The sequence below is a fragment of the Mustela putorius genome, unplaced genomic scaffold (assembly GCF_011764305.1).
Source record: "Mustela putorius furo isolate JIRA1106 unplaced genomic scaffold, ASM1176430v1.1 tig00000738_pilon_pilon_pilon, whole genome shotgun sequence".
In the NCBI taxonomy this organism is placed as follows: Eukaryota; Metazoa; Chordata; class Mammalia; order Carnivora; family Mustelidae; genus Mustela; species Mustela putorius.
This window is the reverse complement of record NW_025421463.1, coordinates 207,712-231,032: the sequence shown is the minus strand read 5'-3', so window position 1 is coordinate 231,032 and position 23,321 is coordinate 207,712. Positions and strand designations below refer to the sequence as shown.

Sequence of the window (23,321 nt, the reverse complement as noted above, 5' to 3'; positions counted from 1 at the left end):
GACACAGAAGCGAGCAAAGCTCATGCCTCCCCCTCACCTGCGGCTTTACGGTTCAATAGAAGGAGGGACATTAAACTCTTAGTCAATATACAAACATTAAGTGGGGCTCTGGCCATCCCATCCAAACCTAGGGGATGAGCTGGGCCTTGGGCCTTGGCCTGCTCCCTGGCTCTTCTCGCCCAAGGCCCCTCCCCTCCCTCAGGCTGCCTGGGGAGCGGCCAGGCTCTTGGGGCCCAGGGGCATCGCCCAATCTACAGGTGTGGCCAGAGAGGACATAAGTAATAGGATTTTAATCCTGTTAAAAAGACAGATACTCCCTGAGTGGTGGCCACATTCTCCACACAGTAGTGTGAGGGGCGTTGGTGGCCACTACAGAGCCACCCTCCCGGGTTTAAGAGGTCCAACTCCATGCCATTTTTACCGGATTTCATTAAGCTCCTGATGCACAGCTCCAGAACCTACACATACTACTACATCGCTGTTGACAGATGGCATTTAGGACGTCGCTGTCCTTCCCATGGCTGAACCATCCAAAGCGGCTGAAAGGCCAGATTTTTAACTGAAAAGCGGCAGAAAATGCTGCAAACGTTTCACGTTTCAGCCACCTCGTGGGTGGGTTTGCTGCATACCTAAACCCAAACCCTTTGCTCAGGCAGGAAAGTGGACTTCCGCCCTAACCTTGTACCGAAATGCCACACCCAGGAAGGGTGAAGTCCTCTAGACTGAGCCAAAATGTCCAGTGGCCTCAGCTCAGCCACTCCAGACTCAACGGCACGTTTGCCCCACATTTGCTGTCAGCTCTTCTGGGAGGTGTGAGATGAAGCAGACACTCGGTGTTTCGTTGGCTGATACCTGGTTCTTTGGAAAACACCATCATTCCTGTTTCCCCACGGGGCCCTGTGACCGGCCCTTCTGTCAGGGAGCTCGCCCTGTGGCTGCTCCTGGCACCAGTGGTCACGACTCTCTAGGTCACAGGTCCTGCTTCTCTTCTCAGAAACAGAGTCTTGGGGCCTTCCTTGTTTCTCTCCAGACCCTGAAGCTATTCCTGCCCTCAGGAAAATGATCCTTAAGAATGATCCATGTTTTCGGTCCACTGCCAATCTACTGGGAGAGTGTGAACAAACTACCCCAGTTTTATCCCGAGGCTTTGGGTGGTGGGTGTTCTTGGCCTGATTCCCATCTATTCGCACCTGTTCCCTTGCACTTTCAAACCATGGTTCCAGTTCTACATGAAATCAGGTAGCTCTCCATCCAATTGCCGTCCAGTTTTAGTGGGCAGGACCAACGGTTTTTAAACATGACTGAGAACCAAACAGAAAGACTACATGGCACATTGCAAAGATAAAACTGTTTAGAGAGGCTTCTTTTAATGCTATGATTGGTGTGTCCTCTGGGCCACTCTAAGATGTTCGAGGTGAAGAAAGGTCAGAGCTGCCAATTTATTTTTAAAAGATGTTATTTATCTGACAGACACGGCTCACAAGCAGGCAGAGAGGCAGGCGGGGGGGGGGGCAGGCTCCCCGCTGAGCAGAGAGCCGGATGCGGGGCTCCATCCCAGGACCCTGGGATCATGACCTGAGCCGAAGGCAGAGGCTTTAACCCACTGAGCCACCCAGGCGCCCCCCCGAGTCGCGGAGTTAAAGGGTGTCCGATCTCGCTTGTGTAGACCACAGCGTCAGGTGCCAACGCAGATCTCAGTCCTTTGGGCCCGGGGGCGCTCCTGGTCCGGTGCGTGCCGCCCCCTGCCTTGGCACTCCGCACTGAGCGCCCCTCGGCCAGCCAGTCAGCGGACCTCCAGCCCGCGCGGCTCGGCCAGGTTTCCTACCCGGGCTCCTCCGATGCTTTGCTCACCTCCACCTTCCCACGCCCTCCTTAGGCCCAGCGGAGGTCTCCGCGGCCCGCCGTCCCCCGCGCCGGAAACGTGCCGCCTCGGTCACCCGCCCGGTGCCCCGCGTGCGCCCCCGCGCGCGACCGGTCCCGAACAGCCGCATCTCCCGTCGGAGGGTGACGGCCCGAGCCACTGACGCGCGGGGGCGGACCTGGCGGGCCACTCCCTCCCCGGGGACATCCCGCAAGACGGAAACATCAAGCCCCCACCCTCTCTCCCGTCCCCCCGCGTCCGTTCCCGCAGGCGCGGGTGCAGAGTCGCCCCGCAAATGCTCCGCCGCCCAGGCGGCTGTCCCGGGCTGCCAACCAGCTCCCCGCTCGTCCCTAACCCTAACCCTAACCCTAACCCAGGGCAGCCACGGAGAGCTCTCGAAATTTACACGGGATCCTTCGGCTCCCCTGCTTCCCGGCCCCCTCTCCTAGAACCCGGCTCCTCGCCGCACCCCTCGAGGACCACCTCGGCTCCCTCCACCGCGCTCAGGCGGACAGCACCCGCCCCCACCCCGGAGCAGCGTGCGCAAGCGCAGCAGAGAGCCCGAGCGCGGCTGCGCGCGCAGGAGGGGTGGGCGGAGCCTCGGGAGCGGAAGCCGGGGCGGGGCCGGAGCGCCGCTCGTGAAAGCGCGTTTCCGGTCGGGCCGCGTCGGCGTCGCCGCGGCGGAGGAGGGACTTCCGGCGCGGCGCGGAAGCGGACGCCCCGCTTGCGGGAGGCTGTCGGTGAGCCGATGCAGGCGGCGCGGCACGTCGTGGTCGCCCTGTCCGGCGGGGTGGACAGCGCCGTGGCCGCGCTGCTGCTGAGGCGGAGAGGTGAGCGACCGCTTCTCGGGGACTCTGGCTGCGCCAGGTCCCGCATGCCCTGGCGGGCTGCGGCCGCGGGGCCCCCCGACCCGGGGGACGGCGGCGGCGCGGTCAGCGCTGAGCCGGGGACTGCGCTGAGCCGGGGACGGTCCTGGCCCCGCCGGGGCCCGTGCGGCCAAAACGTCCCCGGAACGTCCGTGCGCTCCGTTCACGGCGGCACGCCGGTGCCGAGCGCCAGCGGCCGTGGCAGGCGTCCGGGGAGTGCCCGGGTCGGGCGCCGCCCGAGCTGCGTTCCGCGTGTGAGGCCGCCTCCACGGGGAGGCTCGCGTGCGCTCCCCGCTCTGAGCTCCCGGAACGCAGGGCTGGAGCGGGGGGCTCCTCGGTGAGCCCAGCGTCCTTCTCTGAAAGGCGGGGGGACCCCCGCACGTCGCCGGGCCGCTGGGGGGATGGGCTGACACGAGCCCGCGCCGCGTCACCGCGGAGCCCGGCACACAGTGGGCGCTCGGAAGACAGTCGTGGTTACGTGGAAATGCAGGCACCCGGGGCGCCTGGGTGGCGCAGTCCGTTGAGCCTCGCCGGGGTGACGATCTCTGATCTGAGTGGTGAGATGAGCCCGGGGAGGGCTGCACACTCGTCGGGGTCTGCTGGCGATCCTGTCCCTTCCTCCCCACCCACTCGTGCGCCTGCAGCGCGCTCCCTGTCTCAGATAACTGGATCCGTGGGAACGACGTAGGCGCGCTGCGCACCTGTCATTTGAGATGGGGATTTAAAGCCTCACCCGCGGTGGTGGTGGTGTTTAAGGCGAGACCCGGAGGCGGAGTAGCATTTCACTAAGCAGGACATCGGCGTGAAGTGTGAGGACAGTGCTCCTGACAGGCCGCAGCTCCAGCAGAAGGTCAGAAGCATGCAAGTGTTGGCCGGGTCTGGACGGCCGAAGGAAAGAGTGATTATGGCTGATGTTACCTGAGAGACTTTGGACTATGCGGGACTAGACCGTGCAGAGCCCTTGAAGGTTCCCGATGATGTGTGTGACGTGCTCTGACACATGGGGCAGACTAGCCGTGGGCAGACCGCGGGGACTCCTTTTACTCTTCAGGAAGGTCGGCTGTCCCTTCTCCCAGGATCCAGACGATCACTCCATATTCCAGCCTTCTCTGGGGTTTCCTCCTCAGTGGGGGACGCTGATGGACTTAGCAGAGGAAAAGCGTGGTCCTCTCCTTGGCATCATGGGTTTCCCTAGTCTTGTGGGAGTTGCACGTCCTATCCTGTGCCCCCCCACAAGGCTCAGGTCCCATTCGGGAGTGCCTGCGCCTGGGTCCCTAAGTGGGTCCGTGTCCTTGAGAAGAAGGATAAACTGTGTGTGGGGTCGTCTCTTCTGCGAGCACCTCGTTAGCTCCGGGCTCTGTGCAGGGACACAGGGTTAGCTCCAGGCTCTGTGCAGGGACACAGGGTTGATGAGACTGCTCTCTAAGAGCTCCGGGCTGTGGTGGATGGCAGAAGGGGGCTGACTGGCACCAGGAGCGCAGCAGAGTATGGTGTGCACTGGAGGAGAGTCAGTAGGGGCTGGTTAACTGCAGGCAGCCGTGGAGGGGGTGGTCTGGGTGGAGGGGGTGGTCTGGCGGGTGTCCGGCGGCGCACTCTATTAAACTTAGTCACAAACTTAGTCACGTCTTGGGTTCTGTTACATTGAGCCTAACCACTGAGAAACATTTCTTAAACATTTCTCCCACGGGGTAGGCACCTGAGTGGGTCGCTGAGATGCTTGAAAGCTAACACTGGGCTTTCTGGTGTTTGGTTGAGTACTTCATTAAAATAGAAGTCAAAAAAAGGTGTTTAAATATATAATTAGTACAACCTTTATAATAAAATAGCCTGGATTTTAATTGTCTTCTTGTCTGATGGCTTAGAGTCTAAGTTCTAGATGGTAATTGGAAAAAGTCTTTGAAATTAGTTTATTTTCTCGATAACAGAATGCTTTGAAAAATGTTGAATTTCTGCTCTTCTGTCGTTCAGCACCGTTTGCTGAGCCTCTCCCGCGTGCCAGGCATTGTGCAGACACAGGGTGGGACAGAGAGATGAAAGTACAGCCCCTCGCTCACCTGGGCGACACAGGCCAACAGTTGCAGTCCTGCAGCCCACTATGACAATGGAGGCGTTACCAAGTGTCACGGGAGTGTGAGGGAAAGGGCGTCTCGGCCAGCTGGGAAGGCCAGTGGCTTACACTCCGATTATTGAGTATGGACTCTGACTTGTGCCCCCTTCTGCCCCCAGGCTATCAGGTGACAGGGGTGTTCATGAAGAACTGGGACTCACTGGATGAACACGGAGTGTGCACTGCCGACAGGGACTGTGAAGATGCTTACAGAGTTTGCCGGATCCTCGACATCCCTTTCCACCAAGTGTCCTATGTGAAGGAGTACTGGAATGATGTGTTCAGGTGGGTCCTTTTCAGAGACGCAGAAGGCTTCCCGATGCGCCGTACCGCCTTTCTGCAGGAGGGACTGCCGTCGTCAGCCGGACCAGGGGCACGTGGCCACTGCTGTTAGGCGGTGGCGCCCGAGACCGTGGATGGCAGGTCCTAGAGCAGCCGGCCTCCTATTTCCTTATGTGCCACCTGCTGGAAGTCTCCCTAAGGCCTTCAGGAACCTTGAGTCGTTTCTGCTGCTAGCTTTGGGTGAGGGAACTAAGGCTGAGGCCCTCCCTGAGAGGTGGCATGGGGGGTGCCTGTGCGGGTCAGCAGTGAGAGGCTTCTGGGAAAAAGAAGTAGGTGAGGCGCCCCTCCCCGGTACCTCATGAAAACGCGAAACACAAAAACTTCAAAAATGTGACAGCTGCCAATGTTGATCCTTCAGTGCTTGCTCCAAACTGGGCACAGTGCTGTGTGGGGGACATCAAGGGGGACAGGCTGTGGCTCGTTCTGCAGGAGTTTGCAGCCCGGTGGGAGGGGAACGTTCCCTTCAACAGAGGGGACAGTGGTGAGCGGTGGGTAGGAGGTACCAGCGATACGAAAATGCTGCACGTTCAGAGGAGGGAGAAATGGGTCATATGGAGCAGTCAGGAGGGCTTCATGGAAGAGGTGAGGTTTGATCTGCTCTTGAAAATAACAGTGAAGTAGAGAAGATTTTCCAAACAGGATAGCAAGAGCAGTGGTGACAAGGAAAATCCCCATCATTCTGGGGGGGGGGAACGTTGACAGCTTTGGCTGGACTCTTGTCACTGCGGAGGAAGGCTGCTTGACCTGGGGTATGGGGAGCCCAGCTAGGCTCTGCACAGTGCGTGGCCATCGAAGGTCCCGGGCAGCAGTGATGTGCGCAGGTTTAGGGTAGGTGCGTGCACAGGAAATCCCTGGGTCCAGTCTTGACCCTGCCACTTACTGCATGGCCGTGGGCTCTCTAAGCCTTTTTTTAAAATCCCTTTAATGAGGATATTGTCTCATGGGGTTATTGTAAGAATTAAATGAAATTAGCTATAAAGCTACCCGCACTGTGCCTGGCACATTAGTAAGCAATAAACGTAGCTCTTGCGATATGTATTACTGAAAAGAGCAATCTGGGAGGCAAGTGTAGGGTAAGTTATGGGAGAAGATTGGAGGCAGAGAGCGTGGGAGAAGCCGCTGTTCGAGGGTGGGAATGACCGGAGCGTGGAGTAGGGGTAACAGCTGGCCGCAGCAGCCCTGGGGGGCAGATCCGCTGGCAGCGGAGGTCGGGCTGAAGGACTGGCGAGGCTGCTTGTTAAACATCCGCCTGGACGGGGCTGTGGGATGTCAGCCCTGGAACCCACACTGCGACAAGCACTTGGGTTCATTCTGGTGGGGAGATCCATCCGGTCTTACGTGGGAAATGGCGTCGAGGGGCTTGGTGACTGACGAGTGTAGGGGTGGGAGGAAGAGGAGGCAGGGGTAGCTTTGCCGTTGAATCCGGGTGGGTGGGGAAAGCTGTTTTGGGGCATCCTTTCAGTACTGCAGGGCTTCAGGTGATAGCAAGAAATCCAGGCGGATTTAAACTTCCCCTTCATTGCTACGTTTGGAAAGCGTGTGAGCGAACGTGATTTTCTGGAGGTTAACTCACGTTTAACGGAGGCCAGGCGGGCTCTGGCCAGTCTGCCCTCTGCCTCCGTTTCGTCCTGGTGGCCTGGTGGGCGGTTAGAATTGCGCTAGTGATCTTGGTGTTCTGAACGCTCACCACTCTGTTTTGTTTTGTTTAAATGTGTTATTTGAGAGAGAGTGTGTGCACGAGCTGTGGGGAGGGGCAGAGGGAGAGGGAGAAGCAGGCTCCCCACCACGCAGGGAGCCCGATGCGGGGCTCGGTCCCAGGACTCAGATCGTGACTTGAGCCAAAGGTAGCCGCTTAACCATCTGAGCCCCTCAGGAGTCCCCGAACGCTCACCGCTCTGATAGCACTCTCTAGCTCCGCGATTTCTTCTGCGTTCCGTGGTCACGAGGCCCGTTGGGGCTGCAAGGGTCAGAGTGTGGGTGTTCTTTCCACTTGCCGTCTCCCTCCTGGGGTGCAGACGGGTTCTGTCCCCTCGCCAAACAGGCTGTGCTCCATGGTTTTTGCTGACGCCACTGACCTCTTTTCCGTTAAGCCGTTTGGGAAATGGTTAGCATGATTTTCAGAAGCAGGTGGACACCTTCAGCCTCTTCAGCATTCATTCAGAACTTGTTATGTAGAAGATGTTCTGGGGGCTGTGGACACACGGAGAGTAAAGCAAGAGTTTAATGAGACTCTTGACAACTTTCTAACAGTTAAATAATTGAAATATAGAGCAACACAAGTGTTCTCCCTTCCTGAGAGGACTGAGGGGTGGTAGGGACGTGTGGCATCGCCTGCTGGAGTTGAAGATACACGTGTGACCTGTGACCCCACGCAGATTCTCAGTGTCCTCGCGACGTGGCCCGCTGGGTCAGCGTTGTCATTTGTAACCATGGTAGAGCAACACAGAGCTTTAAGTTCCATGGAAAATGATCACAGGTATTCCAGATACACCTGTTACTTTTTTCTTTTTTAAAGATTTTATTTTGAGGTCACCTCCACACCCAGCTCGAAGCTCAAACCCATGACCCCGAGATCGAGAGTCGCACGCTCCTCCGGCTGAGCCAGCCGGGTGCCCCCAACCCTTTAATACTCACTTTAGACTCCTGGAACAGGCATCGCAGTCCTCCTAGAGTGGCCACTGTGAGACCGTGAACTTGTTGCCGGACTGTCCTCCTCTCACTCAGGCCAGCCAGGCTGCCTGTGCCCGGGAAGCATCCAGGCCGTTGCTGGCCCTCAGAAGTACGGGAGTCACAGTAGAAAAGTATCACCTGGCACATTTATTCGCCCAGTGACCTGGGTCCCCAGGCCGAGATTGTGGAATAGCTCATGGAGCCCCACGCGGTGGCTCTGGGTCGTTGGGTTCCTGCTCTCCGGCGTGTTCTTCCTCCAAGCCGTCCTCTGCTGGCGGAGTCAGGGGAGGCTGGGGTTGAGTGAGTCCATCCTGCATGGGGCCCCGCACAATCTGTGAGCCTCTGGGGAAGCGGAGTGGCTGCTGGGCTGGAGTGGCAGGTGACCCCTGGCTTTCTGTCCGGCTTTGTCTGTTACCATAGATTCAGATGGAAAGTGCAGCGGCTTTACGCGAACGTTTGGTGAAAACACTGACAGTGGCTATCCACTGAAGCTCTCCTGATTTCAGGAAAATTGTAGCTTTGGTAAGACAAGGAGAAGCTAACTTAAGCAAGTAATTCAACCTAATCATTTTTAAAGATTTTATTTATTTATTTGAGAGAGAGAATGTGAGCTCAAGCGGGTTGGGGGTGGGCAGAGGGGGAGAGCGAGAATCTCAGGCAGACCCTGTGCCAAGTGCGGAGCCCAACCAGCAGCTCAACCCTACAACCCCGAGATCATGACCTGAGCCGAAATCTAGAGCCGGACACACTCAACTCACTGAGCCACCCAGGCGCCCCAGTAGATTTATTTTTTTGAGGAACGTTTCACTTAGAAATGAAAATCGTTTTCTTCTGTTCCAGTGACTTTTTAAGTGAATATGAAAAAGGAAGGACCCCTAATCCTGACATAGTCTGCAACAAGCACATCAAATTCAGTTGTTTTTTCCATTATGCTGTGGATAATCTCGGTAAGTCATTTTGCTCTTTCCATTTAATCTCTTTAAAATTGTAAGGTTTTCAGAGATATTCAGGAGCCAAATCCCAGTAAACAGTTTCATCTTCAGAAGGAAAGGAAGCAGTGGAGATGATAATATTCTGTTATCGTCCTGAGTAAGAAAGAACTTTCTGGCAATATGCAAATTACAGGGTCTCAGGGAGGAAGGAGTGTGTCCTCATCATGGACCTCTCAGGTGTGGGGGCAGTGCTTCAGGTTGAGGAGCACCAACTTCTGAGCATCCTGCCGAAACAGGTCGCAGGCAGAGAGCCAGAAGCGGGGCCGCCAGAGCTTGCCTGCGGGTCCAGCTTCGCTCAGAGCAGCCCCGGTTGCAGGCAGGGTCACAGCGGGAGTGTCACAGGCCCTCTTTAGAGCTCCGGAAAGTCGGCTTCGGTGTCTCTCTGGGTGTCCTTTTTCCCAGTCCTGCTGAGACTATTCCCCTGCTCTGGGTAGCTTGGTTTCTGGGCCTTTCTTTCCCTCCTGGATTTGAGCCACATTTTAGTGGTCTGTTCTTTTTTTTTTTTTTTTTTTTTTAAAGATTCTGTTTGAGAGAGAGACAGAGCATGGGCAGGGGTGAGGGGCAGAGGGAGAGGGAGAAGCAGGCTCCCTGCTGAGTAAGGAGCTGGGAGTGGGGCTCGATCCCAGGACCCGAAGATCAGGACCTGAGCCGATACCTCACTGACTGAGCCACCCCGTTGCCTCTGGTGGTCTCTTCTCAAAGCCCATGGAGGCCCTGCTCCCTGCTCACAGCTGCCTGCAGATTCTGTCTGTTTCCATAGTTCTCCTTTCTCCTCTCCTGCTGCTGCTGGGGCATTCCTGTGCCTTTGTGGGGCTCCCTGATGCTGCCTTGCTTGCTGGGGCTGCCCGTGGCCTCTGCTGCCTTAAAACCCACATGCTCGCTTCTCTGCCCTGCCCTGCCCTGCCCTGCCCTCGCAGAAATTTCCAATTCTGGCCTTTCCGTGTCTTCTGTCCCGTGCGGCTCTTTGCTGTATCTGCCCACGTGCCCAGACGTTATTGTGACCGTCCTGTGCCAGCAGTCCAGTAGCGTCCCAGGACTGTTGGCTGCTCTGTGCATCAGCTGTGCCGCAGTGACAGAAGCGGGCTCACTCTAGGCCTGCAGAGCCAGCACACAGGGCCCTGCCGCTGGAGAGGAGCACACACGGGTCACAGGCCTCAGTAATGCCTGCAAGACAAAGGCTCCAGAATTCTGGATGCGTTTGAGTGACTGATGCCAAAACTGAACCTCGGTAGAGATCGTATTCCAAGTTGGCTCACTAGGGTCAGTCTTCCCTCTCGTCCGTGGTGGGGAGCAGATCTGGGCCTCCGGCTGCCTGCAGTCTGGCATTACCTGGTGGTTGGGGGTGTCAGGAAGGAAAGGCATCGGCCCTGCTCTGCCCTCGTGGATGCCCTCATGGGCCACGTCTGGGGGGCTTACAGTTAGCTCCCGTTTATTCAGGAAGGGAGCGACAGGTTCCTGGCTTGTGCAGTGACTTTGGTTTTGAGTGTGTTAGTGTTAGGAGACAGGACCTCGGATGAGCCGGGTGATTACCATGTGGTCGTGCCCGGTGATGGCCTCTGTTTATGTGCGCACCACGCAGGGCAGGGCCTGGCCGTGCAGAAGGACCGCACTCGGGAGGGGCGCAGCCAGCTCTGTGGGAGGGGGTGACACCTTCCTATGGCGAGAGTGGCTCCCTGTTGTCTTAGCCTCTCAGGGAGCCAGCCCGAGGTGGCCGTCTGTTGGGGACGCGTCAGAAGGAGTTTCTGCGGGGCGCGCTTGCGCATCCGAGTTGCCCGCGTGGGCAGCATGGCACGGAGTGTCAGTCCGTGAGACCTTGAGGTCCCTCCCGGGGGACTCAACGCTTGGCAGTGTAAGTGCTCGTTGTTTGGGGAAATAGATTTAAGGAGGGTTGTTTTCCTCTCTGAAAAGCAATCAAGGTATTATAATAATAGGTTCCCAAATGTGCTTTTTCTGGTAGTTCATATACAACAGTTCTTGTGCTGGTAAGAATCTGCCTTAGGGTGGAGAATGCGTTTGGCAAACTGGAGAGCCCACTCCTGAGCCGAGGCGTCGTCTGCTGTCTTACTGCAGCTCATGTCAGACCAGTATTACCAGAACTTCCCTTTTGTGTTGTTTTTTAATGGAGAGAACTTTTTTTTTTTTTTTTTTTTTTTTTGAGTAAGTCTCTACATCCAGTGTGGGCCTTGAACGCATGACCCCAAGGTCAGAACCTGCACGCTCCTCTGACGGAGCCCGCCAGGTGCCCTCAGCAGCTAATGCTCGGTGTCCCTCTTGTCTTACACTGAGCTTGTCTCGCTGGCAAGGCACGGGCTCGGTTTGCTGCCCCTTCCTGGAATGAGTCTCTTGCCACGTGGAGCATCTGAAGTGTTCGTTCAGGGAAAGGTTGTGAACTAATACGTGCTCTAGTAGGTTCTTTTGGTTTTTTGCATAACGGGGAGGGAAGAGATGGAATATGCTGGATGGTCCTTCACTGCGGTGGAAATAATGTGTGGGTATCAGAAAAAGTTCAAAGTTCAAGTGCATGACAGCAGAGTGAAAATAGGGAGATGTCATCTATCATTTCTCTTCCTGGAATCAAAGGAATGGACTTTCTCATATTTTTCCTAATCTTTGTGCATTAAAAAGAGTGGGGGGCACCTGGGTAGCTCAGTTGGTTAAGCGACTGCCTTCGGTTCAGGTCATGGTCCTGGAGTCCCGGGATCGAGTCCCGCATGGGGCTCCCAGCTCCATGGGGAGTCTGCTTCTCCCCCTGACCTTCTCCCCTCTCATGCTCTCTCTCGCTGTCTCTCTCTCAAATAAATAAATAATATTTTTTAAAAAGTGGGATTATAGTATTATGTATTTCCCCCATTGAACATTATGAAAAACTCCTCGAGCGCGGCGCCATTCTTGTGGCATTTTAATTTCATATTCTCCGAACATTTTGGTGGTTTCAATTTTCCTTAGTATAGGAGACACTGAAATGAACTTTTTATCGTTAAATCTTTGTGTGCATATTTCTTTCCTTAAGCTAGAGTGAATGAGTGGATAGATACAGACTTTTGAAAGTCCCATAAAGCTGCAGTAAAACCTTGTAGCAAGGTTGTCTCCTTGTAAATGGAGAGTTCAAGGCCACAGTTGATGAGAATGTTGGCGTGTTGTGGAGGGCCTCCTCGCCTGGACCTCCGTGTTTGGGAGGGAGCTGGGCCATCGGTGCAGACTGTCCAGCGCAAGGCTTAGTATCTGCAGACTTCTGGGAGCTCCCAAGGCCCGAGGCGGCCCGACCACACATGCGAGTCTGGAGTTTGATCTTGGGTTTTTAAAAACCTCACAGGAGCAGACGCAGTTGCCACGGGCCACTACGCCAGGACCTCACTGGAAGACGAGGAAGTCTTTCAGCAGAAGCACATTAGGAGGCCAGAAGGGCTTTTCAGAAACCGCTTTGAAGTCAGAAATGGTAAGCAAAAGTGCCGGGTCAGACCGCAGGGGTGGGTGCGCAGAGGGAGCTAGTGGAGTGTGGCGGCAGGTGTCGTGGAGGCGGCCGCCGCGTCCCTGTGTGGCCTGCACTAGCTGGCGGGTGTTGAAGAGTAAACATCAGGAGGCCACCTCCCCGCAGAGCCTGCTTGGAACCTGCTTCTGTGATTTCTGACCCAGCCCTTACTCTCTGCCAGTGACTCGAAGGTTCCCAGGTGTTTGAGGAAATACTTGTTCATAGTCGGAGCTTACCATGGCCGCGGTGCTTACCATGAGCTCTTGAGGGCTCGAGACCAGGGTGTGCGCACTTCTGCGGGACCCAGGCGCTGGGGCCTGACACTCGGGCCTGCTGGAGAAGCGTGTGCAGAGATGGTGGATACGGAGCCGTGTGTCGGCATTAGAGGGAGCCGAGTGTCACCGTTCCAGAACAATGCCCAGCTGTCAGCAGGGCTGCTGCTGGCTCGTCCTGGCGTACATTTGTGTGTAGAAGAGAGAAATTCACGCCATTGTGAGGGGAGCTCAGAGCCACGCCTGGGCAAGGAGTTTCCGTTGCTGTGGGATCGCCGGAGGGTTGGTCCGCCGAGCGCCTGCCTCACCGCACCTGCCCCTTCCCCCGCGCGCAGCTGTGACGGGCACGCGCTCCGCTTGGCCCCTCTGAGAGCAGAGGTGGAAGCGCTCACCCCACCTCACAGGTGGGGAAACTGAGGCATGGAGTCATTTGACCAGGCGGCATGTGGCCGTCAAGCTGGAGCTCAGCCCTGTTTGGCCCAGCTCCATAGTTGTGCTCTTTCTGCTACGCCAGGCCCCAGTCGAGCTCTGTCCTCCGTGTCACTGAGTCTGTTCAGGGGGCCACCCCGTCCGTGTGGCCGTCTGCTGTGTTGCGGAGCCCCGAGGCTGCTGGCGGTGCTTGGCTGGCCTGGTTTCGAACCCCGCCCCTTCTTCACAGCAGAGGGGATGCAGATCACCTTCCGATTTGAACGCAGACAAGGGCAGCACTTGCTTTTTGGGACGGTCTCCCTCTGCTGCCTGCGGGGTGCGGGGCCCTTAGCCGCGCGCTTGCCACCAGGGCCTCAGGTACAGACGCGTGGAGAGGGGACAGGTTCCCTCGGCCTCCCTTTCAGTTGCTTCCGAGGGCCGCGTCTCGGGGGCACCCCTGTCCTGGGAAGCCCCTCCGTGTCGGGAAGAAGGCAGAGCGCTGCCACGTGGGCGCTCTGCAGCAGAAGTCAGCAAGTAAACACGGATTGAAGGGTCCTGAATGGCTGAAGGATTTATTTCCACACAGAATAGACGTGCTCGCTCACCGCCTAGAAACCGGTTTGCACTGCAGAGCTGTCTGGACCTTTATGTGAGGCCGCGGGCCCTCGGAAGCTCCTCCGATCACGCTGATGGGCGCTCCTGAGCGACGTAACATGGAGTCACACGGCGCTTTTCCTCTAATTCTTACTTAGTTGCCTGGAGACCTGGACCTGGTCCCTGAGCTGCACGGCACGGGCCGCGCACACGGGGCCGCGCACAGCCCGCCTAGGCTCGTCGGCGCTCCTGGGCCCCGGCCTGGCGCCTGGTTAGGCCTCACCCGTGTGGAGGGGGCGCGGCGCCGGCCTGACCGGGGACGAGCTGGGAGGGGGTGTGACTGAAACGCCGGACCGTGACCCTTCTACGGTTTAAGATCGCCGGCCTCCTTTAAAGAAAAAAGATTTTGCGCCTGTCTTATTTATTTGTTTATTTACTTATTAAGATTTTATTTATTTGAGAGAGTGTGTGACACAGATAGAGTGGGAGAAGAGGGGGAAGCAGGCTCCCCGCCGAGCAGGGAGCCCGATGTGGGGCTCGACCCCAGGGTGCTGGCATCATGACCTGAGCCAAAGGCAGACGCTTACTTAACCCACTGAGCCCCCTGGGCGCCCCAGATGTGGGGTCTGTTTTATGCTGACTCGGAGCGGTGAGGAAATGCCCGTTGCTTCCAGTGTCCTGAGGCCCCGTGTACGCGGCTGACCGGTCTTCCTTTTGAAGCAGAAAGTGGCCTTGGGCAGAGCCTGCCTCCCCGATGACTGGCTGTTTTCCATTTCTCAGCCGGTCGTGTTGCTCTGCGCGCAGGAAGGGACGGCCTCGGACTAAGGCCACGCCTGCGTGTGCTGTTGCACCTCTCCGACGAGCTCAGCCTCAGTTTCCTTGTCTGTAAAATGGGGGTCATGGACCCTCCGATGGTTAAAGTGAGACTCACATTTGAGGCCGCGGGTGGAGAAGGTCCCCTCCCCAGAGCCCGTGTTCCCCACACGACTGTGGGAGCTGACAGGCACACGTGCGTCGTATGGGCCCCAGTGCACACGTCGCACGCCCTGAGGGTGCCGTGCAGCGGCCTCTCCTCGCGCTGCATCTCAGGAGTGTCGGAGCTCCGGTACTGAAAGCCCACATGCCGTTTCCCGTGGCTCGCTGAACTTGACACTGGGGAGTTTGTTGCTTGCAATCGTGGTGGTCCCGGCACGAGCCTGCAGGTGTGATGTGGCCCAGCAGTGGAGCTGGGCCTCCTTCTCTGACCCAGTGTCACGGGGCCGAGGTCAGTCACGCCTGTGCCGCGAGGCCTCAGGGCCAGACGCGCTTCTCTGCCAGGGAGACGAGCAGGGGGAGGCCGTGGAGGAGCAGCGCACAAATGTCCGCGTGACTCTGAATGAAACCCGCTTTCCGCGGAAACCCCTGACTGCGACGGTGGGGGGCGTGGGGAGCGGCTGACCCCCGGCCCGGCGTCCTCCGGGGTCCCCCGTCCAGCTTTCTCATGCTCGGCTGCGCGCATCTTGGCTCGCTTTCACGTCCCCTCCTCAGAGCGGGCCTGTGCCGAGTTGGGTCTGTAAAGTACCATGACCCGGGGAGGGAACTGGATTAAACTTCCTGCTCACGTAGCCTTATTATTAACGGCGCCTAAACTCGGGGTGAGAACCCGTCTCCCCTGAAGCACGGGATTGTCTGTCTTGCCTGGTGGTCTGCCTTTGAGCACTGCTTTCTGCCTCCGACAGAGCAGGGAGGAGCTACTGGGACGGGACCCGCGGCCAAGGGCCGTTATGTTCATTCCCGCACCGTGTTTTGTTCTTTACTCTTGGCAGCGGTTAAACTTCTTCAAGCAGCTGACAGCTTTAAAGACCAGACCTTCTTTCTCAGCCAGGTCTCCCAAGATGCCCTGAGGAGAACCCTCTTCCCTCTGGGGGGGCTAACGAAAGATTTTGTCAAGAAAATAGCTGCTGAGAATAGACTCCATCACGTGCTTCAGAAGAAGGAGGTAGGACTGAGGGGGGTTTGCTGGCGGCCACGGTCTGCGGAGAAGCCGGGGCGCGGCCCCGTCTGGGCGTTTCCTCCCCGGGAGCCAGCGTCAGGACAGAGCCCGGGTCACGCGTGCAGTAGGACACGCTGTTGACGTTCCAGGAGCTGCTCAGACACGATTTCTCCCTGTGGGTGCGCGGCTTTCACAGCGGCCCGGCTAGCTTGTTGGGGTGCCCTTGGCCCAGCCTGCCAGGGGAGAGCTAAAGGACAGGGCCCTGAGGCGCCCTGGCCGGGGCTTTGTCCCTGCCTGCTCACACATCTGCCTTTTTCACACAGTCTAGCTCCTCCTTGTCGAGGGCCTTCCTGTCCTGGGTGCCGTGCTGATGGCCCCTGAGGATAGGGTAAGAGCACATGGGCTCCTCACTCCTGCCTTCATGGAGCTCGCAGGAAGGGGAGACAGACACGAAACATAGCACGGCAAAACTGGAAAATGTGTAGGAGGCACCTGTGGGCTCTAACTAGTTTGGGCTAGAGCCAGAGACGGGCTCTGGGGAGTTAACATTTTATTTAACGTAAGGCCTCGGGATGAATAGGATTTAGTGTCCCAAAGACAGCTGGGGGAGAATAGCCCCAGTAGTGGGAAGAGGGTGTGCAAAGGCCCTGAGGCAAGAAGAGCCTGGGCATTGGAACGACGGTGAGGCCAGCATGGCTGGGGTCTGGTGCTACAGGATGGTCCCGGTGTGCTCAGTGTGGTCGGGCCATGTCAGGGATTGGGTCACCTTTAGCTGAGGCTGCTGCTGCCCTTTTGTCTTCCTGGGAATGAGCATGACCTTTTTTATCAGCAAGTCATTGTCCCCAAGGAAGACATCTTTTCACGCATGCATCCGCCCATCATCTCTGTCCCTCTCTTCACTGGTTCGGGTTCTGGGTGTAGTTCTGTGGTGGCAGCTGGGGGGCCACATCTCCAGGAGACACAAGCGGAGAGCCGGTGAGAGAGCCGTGTGGCGGGACCCGCGCTGGAGCGCACCCTCCGCTTGTCTCCTGGGCTAGAGGAGACCGCCTTGACGGGCCGCTCCTTCCTCTGACTCCCCTGCGCGTGTCAGCTTCTGGCCCAGCTGCTCTCCTTCCCAGGCCGACCCCTGCTCCCGGCTTCCCCGCGGCTTGCAGATGGTGGTCCGAAGGGCTGGCCCAGCTCCGGCTCTCTCTCCTGTGGGGGTGGACGTGGTGTGGCCTTGCTTACTCACCAGGTCCCGGGTGGGGGCCTGAAGCAGACCCTGGGAGGCTGAGACACTCTGAAAGCCCTCAAGGTCCATTTGCGGGGCCCGGCCGGCGCATGCGGATACTGGCCGAGGAGAGCCAGGCCCGCGGCCTGCTTCTCCCGGCACCGGCTTGTTCTCTTGCGGACACCTGCCTGTCCGTTCTCACGCTCGGCTCTCCTTTCGTTCCAGAGCATGGGCATCTGTTTCGTTGGTAAAAGAAATTTTGAAAATTTCATTCTTCAGGTGAGTATTCTTAGAGGCGAAAGAATGGAGGCACATTTCTGCTGTGGGCCTGGATTCGTGAGTAAGAGCTTGCTTGTTTTTCAGTATTTACAGCCCCGGCCTGGTAAATTCATTTCTATAGAAGACAATAAAGTTCTGGGAACACACAAAGGTGAGACACCACCTTGGGGTGCCTTTCGTCATAAACTCCCTGAGTCGTGGGGCAAGTTCCAGCTCTGGGAGAGTCAGACAAGAAGCCTGTACTCATCTGCGTCCGCACATGAGTCCAAGAGGCCTGTGGGTAGGGGTCACAGGTGGCTCGAGCAAGTGTGGTGGCCAGTGCTGCGCGTGGTCTCCGTGAGGCCTGGCAGCTAATAAAGAGGGATGCCCTCCCGATTCGGGAAGACCCGTGTTGTGTCTCTGTAAGTAAAAGTACCCTCTCACTGCAGGGGAAGAAAACGTGAGAACACAGAGAGGTCCACCCTGATGAAAGTGTGACTGATTTCAGGCTGAGCTTCCAGATCTAGGACGAGGACAGGACAGGATCAGAGGGTGTCCCCATGAGGCAGGGGTGTTGCACTTGGGGGCAGACGTTCGGGGTGGGGAGGCTGCAGCAGACAGGTCAGGCTCCAGCATTCACATTGCAGTGGGAGGACAGAGAGTGGGTTGGTGAGTGGTGGGCTCCCAGGGCATCAGAGAGAAGCCTTTGGGGGCTGGAGACCAGGTAGGTCTTGACCCAGAACGTGTCTGACCTGTTGAGGAGGACAGGGACTGGTGCTCAGGCATGGACAGGCTCACTGATGGCTCTTTGGAATCCCCCGACCCAGATTGGGCAGAAGGCTTCTCTTTCCCATTGGGGGAGCTGGACTTGGCTGTCCAGGGCTCCTGGGGAGCCGGGCAGAGAAGCCCCATGCATTCCTAAGACGGGAGGAGGGACAGGCCTGCAGGATGCTCCCTCCCAGCCGGCCTCCAGCAGGACGAGATCCCCTCAGTTGGTCTCTTCTGTGCTAGTGCTGTTCCTCGAGAGGTGGGGAGGGGTGGGGGCTAGCCATCCAGTCTTGTGATGTTTGTTGCACGGTTGGGGTACACAGAGAAGTGGGGGCAGCCCTGATGCCCCAGCCCCCCGTGCAGTTCTTCCATCAGAGGGGTTCCTGGGGGCTCAGCAGGAGGGGACTTAGGGCTTCTGGGCACATTCCAGAGGACTGGTCCCTGCGGCCCCTGGTTTGGGTGGTCCAGCAGCTGGCATGGCTCCTGGCGGGGCACAAGGTGCAGCCTGACACGGCCCTGATGAGGTCAGGGCTGAGGCTTGTGGTGGGTGAACACAGCTGCTCTGGACTGCCTACCCCTCGGGGGCCCCCAGAGCCTCCGACTGCTGCCCCTCCCCCCATGCTCTGTGCCCCATCAAGAGGGGGGTGATATGAAGGAGCTGGTGCCGGCTGCCGAGAACCGTCTTTCCTAGGTTGGTTCCTGTATACTTTGGGCCAGAGAGCCAAGATGGGCGGCCTGCGGGAGCCCTGGTACGTGGTGGAGAAGGACAGCGCCACGGGCGACGTGTTTGTGGTGAGTCGGGTGGCCTTTGAGACAGGTGACCAAGGTCTGTTTGTGGCAGAAGACCAGGCAGGGCTGTGGCGTCCTACAGAGCAGCAGTGGCGGATGGATCATCCCTGCCTCTGTGTCCTCCTGGGACTGGCCCCCGAAGTATCAGCAGGGCTTTGGGGAAGGTACTCATCAGGGTCTTAACTGTATGCCAGCCACTCTGGGAGACACGTTAATGGCTGTGAACAGATCCTATTTTTCTGATTTTATGCAAGAGTCCAAAGGTCCCTCAGTGCTTAGGACAGGGCCGGCCCATGGCTGCGCAGGCCACTGCTGGACACACGGAAGCAGCCGAGCCGGGACCAGAGCCATTTGTGGGCTGCAGTGACTTGACCCTGTCCCCAGGCTCTGGAGCAGGGCTTCCCAAAGAGGGTGAGTTGGCCCTGCTCCTCCCCACCCCCAGGACACTCGGCAGTGTCCCTATGGTATCTCATGGGTGGAGGCCAAGGGGGTCCCCGGACATCCTACAGGAAAGCCCCCACCCTGAACAGATGACTCAGCCTCCCGTCTGAGCTGTACCAAGGTCGAGAGCCCTTGCCCTGGGAGAGCTGGGTGCCCGGGCACAGGGCTGGAGGAGCCTTAGACACAGGCAGAGCGGCCGGCAGACCTGGCCTACTGATTCTGGGCCATCTCCTTCCTCAAAGAGCCGTGGGCGTCACAGCCGGAGCAGGGATTGTGGTCACACGTAAATTAAAGTGGTTTTCCTGTAAAACTTCAGTGGTCTCTGTTGCATTCTGAGAAACCAGGAGGGTCGTCACCTGGCATCTGTCCCCGTGTGGGTACCCCTGCCTGGGGCTTGGGTCAGAGGGCCTCAGTACAGCCCCGGGGAGCCGGCCCTGTGCCTTCTTTCCCTGCTGCCTGGAGTTTGATGGGCTCCTGGGGTGACTGTTTGGAGACAAGCCAGCAGCGTGGCGGGCCCTGCCTCGGCAGGTGTGGCAGGACGTGAGGCTGGAACTGGCGGGTGCTGACCATGGTTTGCTGCTTGTCAAGTGTGACTGTGACAAGACCCTTTCCCTCCTACGCCTCAGTTTCCTCCTGTGCAGAATGGGCTCCAGCGGCGTGGGGTGGTCCCACGCCTTTCTGGGCGGACGCCGTAGTCAGCAGTCAGCATGCCGTTGGGGTCACTACTGATGAAGTGCAGGCTTGGGGTGGGGGCCCCCTCCGCTGAGGGCTCCCGTGTCCTGACCTGCGCGTTCTGCCCCACAGGCCCCCCGGACAGACCACCCGGCTCTGTACAGGGACCTGCTGCGGACCAACCGCGTGCACTGGATCGCAGAGGAGCCGCCGGCAGCCCTGGTCCGGGACAAGATGATGGAGTGCCACTTCCGGTTCCGCCACCAGATGGCGCTAGGTGACCGAGCGGGAGGGGCCCTGCAGAGGGGGGGCCCAGGGTCTGCATGGTCCTTAGATTTGGGGCCGGAGCGTCCCCCAATGTTCAGGTTGCATAACGTATTCGGAACCCCCTCTTCGCCTGCGTTCCCTGGGAGCCCTGACAGGAAGGCGCTGAGGCCCGCGTGGCCGCCCTCGTCCTCCGTGCAGGACGTGTCCTGGAGGTGCTGGAGTGGCAGGCCAGGAAGCAGGTGGCACTGAGCCGCCCCGGCTGTGGCCCCGCTGCCCATGCTCCTTCCATCCATTGGGGGTGTGAGGCCTGGGGCCGGCCACGCGTGGGAAGGCTGGGGCCCCCTCCAAAGATCCCTCTTGTTCACCCAGTGCCCTGTGTGCTGACCCTCAACCAAGACGGCACCGTGTGGGTGACAGCTGTGCGGGCTGTGCGGGCCCTGGCCCCGGGACAGGTGAGTGGGATGTGCCTGGCCCTGCGCCCGGGCTGCCCAGGGAGGCGGGGAACCTGGATGGAAGGCAGGACCGGGCCTCTCTCCACGTCCACGTGTGGCCGAGAGGGCTCTGGCCAGTGGCCTCCGTGCTCTGGAAGGACAGACCGCACTTCCTCCCCGCCGGAGCGCCCCGTTTACAGGTTGGGGGTGCTGAGCTGCGGGCTGGGCGCGAGCGCGACTCACGCAGCCAGTGAGGGTGGAAGCTGCGGCCCCCCCGTGCCTGGTGTCCCCCTCACCCCCACCCCCCAGCCATGCCAGTGATACCTGCCCCTGCTTGATGCTGGGAGGGCCCAGCTGCCCTGTCTGGGCCTGCCCTCCCCGACGCCCGCAGCCCAGCAGCCACAGACCCACACTCCTGGCTGCTGGTGGGCACCCGGCGCCGGGCCCCACAGAGCTCACACGGGCCTCTTTACTTCTTAGTTTGCCGTCTTCTATAAAGGGGAGGAGTGTCTGGGCAGCGGGAAAATCCTGCGCTTGGGGCCATCTGCCTACATACTCCAGAAGGGCAAGAGCAAGTCCAGAGTGGCCGTCGAGGGCCCCAGCGACAGCCCCAGCGATGGCCCAGGGCTGGGCCCCGTGCTCTGAAGGAGGCTGAGCGGCTGCTGCGTGCCCGGGAGCAGCCCCGCAGGAGCAGAGCCCAGTGCGGAGCTGTCCAGGGGAGCGCGGCTGAGCCTGCTGCCCCGGTTCTAGCCGGGCCGGCCTCACAGTGCCGGGCGAGCCCCAGAAGGGCTTGTCCTAGCTCCCCCAAGTCGGCGCTCTGGCCAGAAGGACTTGCTGCCTAGTGGTGGGTCCCGAGTGCCCGGTGTGTACAGTTGCTCTTCTGGCCCAGGGAAGGTCTCCCACCCGCAGGCGCATAGGCGGCCCGGCGAGGAGGCAGCAGGGATGCGGGGCGGCGCCCAATAAAGCGTGTGTTTGGGACAGAGTCTGATGGGGTCTCCTGAGGGGTGCGGGCCTCTGGCGCACAGCTCCGGCCGAGTGACACAAGCCCCCCCACCCCCGTTCCCGCCACACTCTCCTTCCCCTGGGAGGGCCAACAGTGGTGGGACCTGGGCCGAGTCCTGGCCTGCAGGGGTGCCCCGCGGCCATGCGAGCGGGGGGCAGCTGCGGGGAGGTCGTCCCTCCCCCTGCTGAGTGCCCGGTGCCTCTGCTGCAGTCACATGGCTACCAGGAGGACCAAGGGCCTTCATCCCAGCGAGCGGGGGTTGGTGGCAGGCGGTGTCCGTTCCTGCGGCGGACACACGACAGACGTCTATGTCTCACGGCAGTGGGGACCGATGGTTGGCTGAGGTTCCCTGTGGTTCGCCAGCGGCTGACTTCGCACTGTGGCCCCAGTGGCCAGGACGAGGGGTCTCCCTGGGGCCACCCTCATGGCCTAGTGCCTCCCAAAGGCCTAGTGTCGTCACACCGTGACACTAGGGATTCAGGGATTCCCCGTGGTGCTGGGAGAACGCACAGCTGCCAGCATGGGGGTGCGGGCACGCTTGTGTGTCGCCGTGAGAGGGCAGCAGGCCAGGCCGGGAGCTGCTTGGCAGAGAAGTGTGAAGATGTTCAGAGCCCCCTGCGCTCTGTGCGGGGCAGCCTGTGGCCCAGGGGGACTGTTGACCCCCGCGGAGTCCCAGCGTGACCCCTGCTGCCTCTGTGCATGTCAGGGTTCCGCCAGGCCGGGTGGCCCTGCGGGTGGGAGGTGGGCAGACGCCTGGGACCCGACTCGTTCTCTTCTCGGTGCCTGCGGGGCACGTGGGGGCCGGGTGTCCGTGAGCCCCTTGCCTCCAGCTCGCCTGCCCTGACAGTGGGGGCTGGGCACCAGGGACAGAGCTTGGGCTCCCTCCTCTCACTAGCCTCATACCCGACACATTCTTGGTGCACTGAGCCAGGCTTCTGTGGGGGCCAGAAGTGTGGTTTCCTGTCTTCTATGGACAGAAGGTTCTAGACCAGAGGTAGCCTATCTCTAGCAGTGCTGCTAGAGGAGCACCTGGGAAGGTTGTCCCATAGCTGCCACCCTTGAGGGCCTCTGGTGGTGACAGGTCTAGCCTGGGGTCTTGAGTGCCAGCCATCCAGTGCCCTCCCCCCCGCCCCCGCCTGCCGCCCACAGAGGCAGGTCCCAGACCGCAGACCACGAGGGAGGAGCCCAGAGTGGGGTGACGGTCATCTCAGCCCCAGAGTGCTACAGTGGGAGGAGGGCTTCCTTCTGAAGAGGAGGGAGGGGGCAGGTGTTTTTGAACAGAAAATCCCTCTGGCGTCTGAGGTGCAGGTGGGGAAGGAATGGGCGACCAGGTGGGCTGTGGGGTTGGGCGTGGTGGCAGTCAGGGATGGGGGTTCGATTTAGGAAGTCCTGTGCAGTGCTCACTTCAGCAGCACATATACTAAAATAGGAAGTCCTGTGCAGCGGCTCAGGAGCAGGGGTGGGCGCCTAAGACCTCTGTCCCCAGCACGTCAGGACGCGGTGTGTTGGGAGCAGAGCAGCCGCCGTCCCGTGCAGCCAGGAAGGGAGGCCCAGGCCTGGGACCCCGCTCGGCACCTCTCAGCTCTGGTGCGGCGGCTGCAGCCTGCTGGCGAGACCAGCCTTCCTGGCGGCCCGTCCCTGCCGGCCTGGGGCAGAGGGAGCGAGGAGGGTGGGCCCCGCCATCGTTTAGTGGGACCCGGAGTGGGGCCGATGGGCTGCACCGTTGGGGGGGGCTTTAAGGCCAGCCTGCCATGGGGGCGCTGAGAGCTCAGTGCCAGCCCCCTCCCAGAGGCAGGATGAACGCAGTTGCCCTCAGGGACGGTCAGGGTGCTGGGGCTGTGCCCAGAGCAGAGACTTTCCCCTCCACACCGTTGTGACAGCGGGAGCTGCTGTCTCCCTGCCTGCTCCCCACCCAGCAGGAGGCCTTCA

The 23,321-nt window shown here is 59.4% G+C and overlaps 1 protein-coding gene and 1 long non-coding RNA gene across 3 annotated transcripts; both read left to right on the top strand.

Annotated features, from left to right (window-relative positions):
• Window positions 1-2,540: 2,540 nt before the first annotated feature.
• Window positions 2,541-21,367, top strand: TRMU (tRNA mitochondrial 2-thiouridylase). 2 transcript variants are annotated; one of them, XM_004775448.3, is made up of 11 exons: window positions 2,541-2,691; window positions 4,954-5,119; window positions 8,687-8,793; window positions 12,152-12,274; window positions 15,387-15,559; window positions 16,989-17,042; window positions 17,127-17,193; window positions 18,481-18,581; window positions 19,824-19,968; window positions 20,328-20,410; window positions 20,870-21,367. In XM_004775448.3, the coding sequence occupies exons 1-11, from the start codon at window positions 2,610-2,612 to the stop codon at window positions 21,032-21,034; spliced, it is 1,266 nt and encodes a 421-aa protein (XP_004775505.1). In that variant the 5' UTR covers window positions 2,541-2,609; the 3' UTR covers window positions 21,035-21,367. The 2 variants fall into 2 exon arrangements, with proteins under 2 accessions (XP_004775505.1, XP_012902708.1); XM_013047254.2 differs by lacking the exon at window positions 2,541-2,691 and having other exon boundaries at window positions 4,981-5,119; window positions 15,446-15,559.
• LOC123393070 lies at window positions 18,590-19,329 on the top strand. Its single transcript, XR_006607762.1, has 2 exons — window positions 18,590-18,989; window positions 19,262-19,329. It is a non-coding gene; the product is annotated as an uncharacterized LOC123393070 (long non-coding RNA).
• Window positions 21,368-23,321: the final 1,954 nt, after the last annotated feature.

What these genes read in the sequence shown, in the direction of transcription:
- TRMU (XM_004775448.3), top strand. Translation starts at nt 2,610, where the DNA reads ATGCAGGCGGCGCGGCACGTCGTGGTCGCCCTGTCCGGCGGGGTGGAC. An exon ending in TTGAAAATTTCATTCTTCAG is followed by an intron (nt 17,043 to 17,126) that starts GTGAGTATTCTT and finishes CTTGTTTTTCAG; the next exon opens with TATTTACAGCCCCGGCCTGG. An exon ending in CCACGGGCGACGTGTTTGTG is followed by an intron (nt 18,582 to 19,823) that starts GTGAGTCGGGTG and finishes TCTGCCCCACAG; the next exon opens with GCCCCCCGGACAGACCACCC.